This window comes from Zingiber officinale, chromosome 4B (genome assembly GCF_018446385.1).
Source record: "Zingiber officinale cultivar Zhangliang chromosome 4B, Zo_v1.1, whole genome shotgun sequence".
Taxonomy (NCBI): domain Eukaryota; kingdom Viridiplantae; phylum Streptophyta; class Magnoliopsida; order Zingiberales; family Zingiberaceae; genus Zingiber; species Zingiber officinale.
Window position 1 is genome coordinate 107,302,679 of NC_055993.1, and position 9,849 is coordinate 107,312,527.

Below are 9,849 nucleotides of genomic sequence, written 5' to 3' on the forward strand. Positions count from 1 at the left end.
TTAAATTCTCTTTAATAAATTATTTCTTCCACATAATAAAAATTAAAATTAAAATTCCTTTTTAATTTAATTTGGCTGGCCCCCACTAGCTTGGGTTCAAGCTAGGGCCGGCCACCCAATTTTATACCTAGGCCGGCCCTAGCTTGATTCCCAAGCTAGCTTGGTCGGCCCCCTATTAGTGGGTATAGAACTCTATAAATAAGAGGCTACGATAGGGATCGAGAGGAGAAATTGGTTTTGATCTCCCGATAAAATTAAGCATCCCGTGTTCGCCCCGAACACACAACTTAATTTTATCAATAATAATTCATTCCACTAGAGATCTATTATTGAACTACCGCACCAATCCCAAATTACATTTTTGGGCTCCTTCTTATTATGAGCGTGTTAGTCTCCCTGTGTTTAAGATAACAAATGTCCACTAATTAAGTAAGTTACTGACAACTCACTTAATTAATATCTAGCTCCAAGAGTAGTACCACTCAACTTCATCGTCATGTCGGACTAAGTCCACCTGCAGGGTTTAATATGACAATCCTTATGAGCTCCTCTTGGGGACATTCTCAACCTAGATCACTAGGACACAGTTTCCTTCTATAATCAACAACACACACTATAAGTGATATCATTTCCCAACTTATCGGGCTTATTGATTCATCGAACTAAATCTCACCCATTGATAAATTAAAGAAATAAATATCAAATATATGTGCTTGTTATTATATTAGGATTAAGAGCACACACTTCCATAATAACTGAGGTCTTTGTTTCTTTATAAAGTCAGTATAAAAGAAACGACCTCTAATGGTCCTACTCAATACACTCTAAGTGTACTAGTGTAATTATATAGTTAAGATAAACTAATACCTAATTACACTACGACCTTCCAATGGTTTGTTCCTTTCCATTATGGTCGTGAGCTACTGTTTATAATTTATAAGGTACTGATAACATGATCCTCTGTGTGTGACACCACACACCATGTTATCTATAATATAAATTAATTGAACAACTTCATTTATCATAAATGTAGACATTTGACCAATGTGATTCTTATTTCTAGATAAATGTTTATACCAAAAGCTAGGCTTTTAGTATACACTCTAACACATTTCTCTTTTGAAACCACATTAGCTTGTTCATGAAGTTCAAACTCGCGAAACAATTCATCAAGCTTAACCAAGGAGAGATCTCTAGATACCTTAACCAAGGAGAGATCTTACTAGATCCCTATTGTCAATTTTCTCACTTATTACATGGAGTCCATTTACTATCTCCTTGAATCTTCCATGCATTTGACTCACGGTTTCATTTGTCTTCATGGTGAAGGTTTGGAGTTGCCCCAACAAAAGATCTCTCTTAGCTCTCATAGATTCGTTTGATCCCTCATTTAATTCAATGAGCTTTTCCCAAAGCTCTTTGGCAAAGTTGAATGGTCCTACTTTGCTAATTGCTCCTTTGAAAGTCCACATTGTAAGGTTGTTGTGACTTTTGCATTTTCTTGGGCTTTCTTTGCCATCTCTTTTGTCCCATCCTTGGTTGGAAGGGGTGCTCCCGATTCGTCTTTTGGTTTTTCAAATCCATCTACAATACTAAATCAATTTTCAATATCATTCATCAAATAATATTTCATCCTACCTTTCCAATATGCGAAATCGTTGCCATCAAAGAAAGGTGGTCGAGTGGTGCTATATCCCTCTTGAAACGCCATCTTGATGCTTTGGTTGACGATGAATTCTTCCGATGCGAACCTATCTCTAATACCAATTGATAGGACCTTTGCGTATGGCTAGAGGGGGAGGGTGAATAACCTTTCTTCGATTTTTCACCTACAACTTGTTAGCGAAAGCAAATAGAGGAAATGAAAGACAAGAAAAATAAGAAAACAATGCTAACTCCTTGGTTTACTTGGTCTCCACCTCCTTGAGGTGACTAATCTAAGGCACACACCCACAAGATCAAGCTCCAATATGAACTTCTCCTTCTCGTTATCACAAACGAAGGTGGAGAAATCTTTACAAGGTTGCCTCTTCCTCTTACAAGATGAGATCTAGGCTTTGGAGGAAGAGACTCAAAATCTTTTGCTTTGAAATCACTTAGAGAGCTCTCTTTTTGCTTAGCACAATAAGTATTCAAGTGTGTATTTTACTACAGTACATCTCCCCTTTTTATTCGTCTTCAAAAGTAGTCGTTTCTCACGTGATCGTTGTCGTCGATCGATTGAGCACATTTCTAATCGATTCAAATATAGCCATTGAGCGTCGTTACGATCGATTGGGCCAACACTGTTGATTCAGCCGCATATTTCTTAGGTACAGAAGTGGATTCAATCAATCGGCTGATCGATTGGTTACCTCCAATCAATTGGCTGATCGATTCAAAATCGCTCCTTCATGCAGAAACCTTGTGAATCGATCGACCGATCGATTGGATTCCTCCAATCGATCGGCTGATCGATCCAAGTTCCCTCTGTGCTCTTGCACAGAGGATATCAATCGATCAACCGATCGATTGGTTTCCTCCAATCGATCGACTGATCGATTCAGCAGTATTCTGTTTCATAATTATACGCCTCAATCGATTTATCAATCGATTGCTTGCTGGTTTCCCAACTAATGACTCGTGCCAGATGAACGCATCCTTGGACTTTCTTACTAAGATTCCGGTCCTCGACCTTCTTGGACTTCTCTTGTCTTACACCCGGTCTTCTGACCTGCAAGGACTTTTCCTGCGAAGACTCCGGTACTCGACCTTCTTGGACTTCTTCCTATAAAACTTGCAGCACACGTTAGATCCAAACGTATTAACCTAAACTTAAATAGTTGTCAACACATTGAAAACATCTAGGGCATGATTGCACCAACATTAATAATATAAGCCTCTTGAGGCAAACTCAAATGCCTTTTTGATCGATCTCTTATGATCTTTACTTTGATTATATACTCAGTTTCTCTGATAGCTATTATGTCAAATTTTAATGAATGTTATGATTTGACTTCTATTACAAACTTTATATTTTATATCATTTCCGGCTATTAGCATATCATCAACATATAATAATAAGGTGATAAACTTTTCTTTTTTCCTTTCTTAGGTAAACACAATGATGTTCATTGATCATTTCGAAACTATAAGACAAAAGGACTTCATTATATTTTATGTTCCATTATCTTGACGATTGTTTTACCCTATATATACACTTTTATATGTCGCGACTAACAATTTATGTCGTGACAACCTTTCACATCCACGACGATCGCAATTGCCAACCACGGCGGTCGATCATCTGCCTCCCGATGCGATCGTTGGCACTATCTTGCCACGGATGTCGATTGCTAGCCACCTGACGTGGTCGCTAGCACCCGCAATAGTCAATTTCTGCCACAACAGTCCCGGTGACAAAGAAAACATGACACTGTCGCATTTTCCTAGTACGACTACATGACCTTGTTGCGATGTAGTTGCTCGAGGGATTTCTTCTCCTTTACTGAACCTTGCTCTGATACTATTATTATTATAAAAGAATTCATACGAAACAAAAATTTACGGTGCTCTAGGAAAAAAAATAGAGAAGAATTTGTTGTTGAAATTAAAAGCGATTATGAATGAACGAACATTCCTTCGGCATTCACAAACCAAATATCTTTCCTCTTCTTGATGTTCTGTTCACACCTTTCTCTGATTTCCTTGAACGAATATATAAGAATAGAAGTGGTAACGTGCGTAGTGACTATATATCTAATAAAGCAAGATGAATGGGAGTAATGCTCCTTCTCTTATTAAATGATTTTGAATCAAAATTTATTAATGACTCGTCAGATTTAATCTAAATTATGACCAATGTATTATTGAAGTTCTTTTCTTAGTGTAACCATACCTTTCGACCTTGGCTGCACGTCCTATTTATTTTGATGAGTTTTTGAAAAAGTTCAAGCCATATATAATTTTATTATAAAATCAACAGGGACGACTTACATGTTTCATACGACTTAAACATACTCGTACAACTCTAATTATATTTTTGAATTTGAACAATTTTCTTCGAATTCGGAGGATTTGATATCAAACCCTAATAGAAAAGGATATGGGGGATTTTTCTTAGACCTAATTCAATAATTAAGTATTAAAATTTTTAAAGTCAGATACGAAGACGGGTCTGATAAAATTATCTAACATGAATACATGATAAATTATTTTTAATATTTTTATGTTTAATTTGTTAATTTTTATCTTTAATTGTTTTTCCTTGAGAAATTGATAAATATCCAGATTGATCAAAATAATTTAAATTTGCAAATATATATATATGTATATATGAGATCAAAATAATGGTAAGTGTTAATAGGATATTTGGATATGGTAAAGAAATTTGATACTGATAAATGAGAGTTGAATATCCTACCACCAAGATGGAGGGAGATAAAGATGAGGATGAAAAGTTTAAAATCCGATCTAAATTCAATATATTATCATCCCTAATAACATCAAAATTTATTAATAAACTTGTTGTTATGGTCAATCTAAACCAACGCTACAATATTCTTGGAATTTTTTTTAATGGGATTATGTCCGTTTATTTTTATTGAGTTCAGATTCTCTGGTCCATCATTGTAAACTTTTTTTTACTCTCTTTCATAATTTATACATCGAATCATAATCAGAATCCGGTCAAAATTAACTGCAATCCCTCTGAATTCATCTTCCTACATAAGTTATAGTTTTGGATCGATTCAGACGATTTGAGGTCATCATTAGTAGACGATAGGGGTGTAATCGAGCCGAGCCGAGCTGAACTCTTGGATGTTTGAGTTTGACTCGTTTATAATCGAGCCAAGCTCGAGCTTTATTTAACGAATATATTCATGGCTAACGAGCTTATTCGAGCTTTTATCGAGTCTAAACGGGCTTAATAAATATAAATTATAAATTTAAATATTCATTAAAAATTAAATTATATATTTTAAAAAATTATAATATTTTTGTTAAAATTTATAATTTTATTCTAATAAATAAATTTAATATATTTATCTATGTTTTTATAAAATCTATAAATTCAATATCAAAACTATTGTTTTTTTATTTAAAAGTTAATTTATGAGTTTAACGAACATGTTTACGAGTTAACGAGCCGAATATTATGAAACTTGAGCTTGATTTTTTTATCTTAACGAGTCTCATTAAACGAGCTTAAATGAGCTTTTATCTAATCGAACTTCGAATAGCTCACGAGCGGCTTGACTCATTTACACCCCTAATAGACGGACTGTATAGTACCAAGTAGGGGGGTGGTTTGTCTACCGCTGGAGGCCTTTAACTATTTAATTCGACCTAAAACTATAATATAAATGAGAAAATGAACTCAAGAAACATCGTAACTAATTTTAATTAGATCTTCACCACAATCAATGCGTAAATTATTAGAATGAGGGAGAAGAGACTAAGAATCACCGACCAGACTATCTTCATTTCACAAACTATTTAGTCCACAGTATATTAAAAAATAGTAATTTTAAAATTCTATAAACTGCGATCTATTTATTGAAAAATAAGAGGAGTATTATAAGAAAGATGTGTGTAAATTAATAAATATAAAATTGTGATAATTTAGAAAAATAAGTACACGGTTTATTAAAATATCTTATAAAATACTGAATGCTATTTTGGAAGATATTTGTCCATTTAAGAATCCTATATTATAAAATATGATTTTCACACAGAATAAAAAAATAAAAAATGTATGTCAATTAAGTATTGCATCAATTACTATAAAAAAAAAAGTCAAGTTTCGCGAAGTTTCCTTTATTTATATTCTGCAAGAAATCAAAGATCTCGAAATCGAAACTGGCCATCGAGCTCCCAAAGTCCACATCACACGCCAGCTCATGCATCATTCAATACGTTTAGCTTCTCCGTAATCGCCGTAAGCCCAAGGGAGCCATTGCCGTCTCGTTGCGGTCTTTCTTGACCAAACCCCATTTTTCATTCCCTCTTTTCCTTATTTTCTTCGTCGCCCCCGACCTCGAAAAGTCAACGTCGCTCCTTTCGAAAGTCAACCGTTTTCTAGATCCTGCCCTTCCCCTGTCTCGTCCTGACCAGCCAGCGGTGGAACCGTGCTCTAGCACGGCGACACAGCCTATTGCGTCAGACTTTCCATCGAGCACGATGCTGTTCCCTGCGGGGTAAGACACAGCGAATCGGCACTTGCTCATCTTGACCTCGTCAAGATTAAGCACCACGTTTCTCTTTTAAGAGCTCTGTTTTCTTGTTCTCCTTGTTACCTTGTCTGCTGCCTCCGTTCGATCCACCGATGGCGCCGACGAGCCACCGCCGCCCTCTTCGCCTGGAAGGGATCATGCCGCTTCTGCTACTTCTTATCCCTTTTTCGGCAGCCCAGCCGTCCTCCAACACTCCTGGCAATGAAAACTTCGGCGGCTACAACATGAACATCCGCATCAACCCCATCGTGGCCGCCCTCGTCATGGCCTTCATCTGCGGCTTCTTCTTCCTTGCATTCTTCTCCATCTACTTCCGCCGCTGCGGTGGCAGATCCTCCGGCTACCTCCCTTCCTCTGCCGCAGCCGCCGCTTCAGCAGCGAGCGGCAGCGCCTTGCGCCGCGGCCTGGACCCGGCCCTGCTCGCCTCCTTCCCCACAATGTCCTTCTCGGAGGCGCAGGCTCACCGGCAGGGGAAGGGCGGCGCGCTTGAGTGTGCCGTCTGCCTTTCCGAGTTCGCCGGCGACGATACCCTTCGACTCCTCAATCCATGTTTCCACGTATTCCATGTCGACTGCATCGACACCTGGCTCGATACTCACGTCACCTGCCCGGTTTGCCGGGCGAACCTTTCTGTGTCAGCGATCGACGGCGGCGAATCTCCCCCGGCTAGGCCGGTCGCGGAGGAGGAGGAGCCGGATTTGGAGGCCGGCCAAAGTCATCCGATCGAGTACCGGAGATGGCACTCGACGGGTCATGAAGGAGAGGAGGTGGACCGGCACCGACTGCACTTGCCGGAGCACGTGAGGAGGGAGATCTTTTCGATGGCGGCGGTGGAGCTGCGCAGGGCGTCGAGTGTCGCCGAGACGCGACCGCCAATGATCAGGGAAGGAAGCGTGAGGCGGGAATGGGCAAGGAGCGGGCGGTGGGGATTCCTCCTGCGGTCGTTCTCGGCTCGGCGGCGGCCGGAAGCGTCGCCGGCGGAGGGGTCCAGCAAGCGGGTCCACCCTTCTTCCGAAGTTCCCCTTTCCCCTAGATTAGGAAGCTTAGGGGAGAAATCCGAATCCACTAGTACAAAATCCGAAGCAAAGTCCAAACCCGCAAAAGCCCAGGACACTGTACCAGAATCCGAATCAGCAAAAGCGGAGGCGGAGCCGTCTTCAACTACATCCACCGCGACGGATCGGGTTTAACGTTAATAGTGCCTTCCATTTCTTTTCAACCCGAGTTTTTTTTAAAACACCCCGAATGGTTTGTAAATAACGAGTATTTGCCTTTGGCGTGTCGTGTAGTCGTAATATTGATAATATTTTGGAGTCAAAGTCAAAATCTTGGGTTGGTCAATGGAGCCATCGTATTCGATTTTGTTATGCATTAAAATATTATTGCTTCTAGAAATAAGATGAGAGGGGGAGTCAGGAGTCTCCTGTCCTCGAAGATGTTGCCAATCTGGTTCTTAGTTTGTTCATATATAAAAATACAGCCGCCTAATTTCGTGGTGCATCAGAAACACGAAACACTGTAGAAACAGCAGACAGGATGGCGAACAACCCGTGGCACAACAATTAACCAGACAAAAGCTGACACGTAACCCGTGAACCACCACCGAAACACGTAACGACCAAATTAAGCATATCCATCGAAGTTAGTTGCAGAGCTCCCGTGCGAACCCCAGGCGGTCGTTGGCGGTGTCCACCACCACCCTCAGGTTCTGCTGCTGCAAACTGGCGATCACGTTCACCACGGAGTTCACGTTCGCCGGCGCCGACGCCATCGCCAGGCACGCCAGCGGCGTCGCGCTGCTGTGGATCAGCGTATTCTCCACCGGCAGCGTCAGGTCGAGCCCCTCCAGCCGCAGCGTCACGGACGGGGCCACGGCCACCTCGTCGGTGCTGAAGCAGGTGTCGAACGCCCCCAGCGAGGTGTACCCGCTGGACGCGTTCGCCTGCCGCCGGAACTCGTCGCGGATCGCCGCGTACGCCGTCGCCACGAACCGCGTGATTACCGTGCCCGAGTCGACCACGGTTCCGGCGCCGGTGGCCGGGTCGAAGGCGAATGAGTCGGGCTGCACGGCCACCAGGACGCGGCCCACCTTGACCCCGACCAGGTTGACGTAGTACAAGGACGGCCGGTGCGGGTTCTTGAGAAGGGGAGTGAACCGGGCGTTTTTAGGCTGGCCCACTGGGCCGAGCCGGAGTGAACCGGAGAAGTAGTAGGACTTGAAGCTGGGCAAACAGTAGGAGAACACGCCCTGGTAAAGGTTACCGGATTGGGAAAGGAGCGACATGGTGCCGCGACCTAACCCTAAAAGTCCCTGCTTTGGGAGATTGGCAGCGGCGCCGTCGACGGAGTTGACGCATCCGAAGAGGAAATTGGGGAGGACGTCGGAGTCGAGGGAGAGCGAGTCCTGGACGAGGAGGGCGGAAAATGAGGAGTCGCCGCCGTAGGACTGAGTGAAGGCGCAGGGTCCGGAGGGTGCGGCGTCGGCACAAGACTGGCCTTTGAATTGGGGGCACCAGGAGGAGGAGCAGGAGAGCGGAGTGTAGGTGGAGGAGTTGGCGGGGAGGAACTGAGAAGCGGCGGCCGGGCAGGAGGCGCAGGGGGAGCAGGGGGCCCAGGCGACGTCCGCGCCAGTGTCGACGGCGAGGAGGAGCTGCTGCGGAGGGGAGCCGAGCTTGGCCCGGAGGACGTAGGCGGAGGACTGGAGGGCTTGTTGACCGGAGGCGATGGGGACGGAGGTTCGCTTGGAGGAGAGGAAGGCGAGGCGGGAGGCGTCGGCGGCGCGGGCGAGAGCGAGCGCGGAATCGAGCGGCGAAGGGGAGTGGCGGTCGGCGGAGTGAAAGAGGCGTAAATCTGCAGCGTGGGAGGCGACGGAGAGGTGGAGGAGGAAAAGGAGGAGAGGAAGGAGCCGGGAGTAAGGCATGGCCATGGCGACTGAGCTCGCGACGTGTACAACTACCGCCATAAGGTACCTCATCGCTGCTTTTATAAGCATGCAGAGACGTGCGTAGCCAAAAATGCATAAACGCCCTCCAAAAACCAATCCTTACATTTCAAAAGTTCATAGCAGTAAAAAAATTTAAAGTTGGCCAGAAGAGTTAAATTCTCCCCAATATCCGATCTGTCCTCCAATCCAATCCATCACTGTTTCTCGTCCTCTTCGATGCAGCTCTGTTTCAGATCACGAGCCTAACATTATCTTCATGTGCATGTGACAGAACAGAAAGACATTTACGAAGTCCGTAGATCCATGCAAAAAAAAAAACAAAAAAACAAAAAGAGAGAAGAAAACAGCATGTCCCTTTCTTCAGCAATTAAAATTAAGCTTTTTTTGTCTGCATTTAAAATTAAGCAGATCTGCTTTCCGGATGATATATTCCATCTTCTTTGAGAGGCACGATCGAGTCGAGACAGTCAAGGGGGAGTCACGGGACTCCTGTTCCTGGAGAAGCAACCAAAATTGTCTGGGCGTTTCGTCAACAAGATAGAACATGCAAATCTGCTGCGAGTGTTTGGCTCTGAAAAGGATTGGATTTTTCTCTTTTCCTGCTAGGTCATAGTCTACTACACTGGGAATCACTGAGTTGTACGTACGTTTTACACCAATATGAAAGGCTTCAGTTTCACAGTCCTTTTT

At 43.1% G+C, this 9,849-nt stretch overlaps 2 protein-coding genes across 2 annotated transcripts; one reads left to right on the plus strand and one right to left on the minus strand.

Annotated features, from left to right (window-relative positions):
* The first annotated feature begins 6,279 nt into the window (after window positions 1–6,279).
* LOC121975946 (E3 ubiquitin-protein ligase ATL6-like) lies at window positions 6,280–7,556 on the plus strand. Its single transcript, XM_042527887.1, has one exon. It carries the CDS (start codon window positions 6,308–6,310, stop codon window positions 7,403–7,405), a length of 1,098 nt encoding a protein of 365 aa, XP_042383821.1. The 5' UTR covers window positions 6,280–6,307; the 3' UTR covers window positions 7,406–7,556.
* A 95-nt stretch (window positions 7,557–7,651) lies between these two features.
* On the minus strand, window positions 7,652–9,204 carry LOC121975945 (aspartyl protease 25-like). Its single transcript, XM_042527885.1, has one exon. It carries the CDS (start codon window positions 9,187–9,189, stop codon window positions 7,858–7,860), a length of 1,332 nt encoding a protein of 443 aa, XP_042383819.1. The 5' UTR covers window positions 9,190–9,204; the 3' UTR covers window positions 7,652–7,857.
* Window positions 9,205–9,849: the final 645 nt, after the last annotated feature.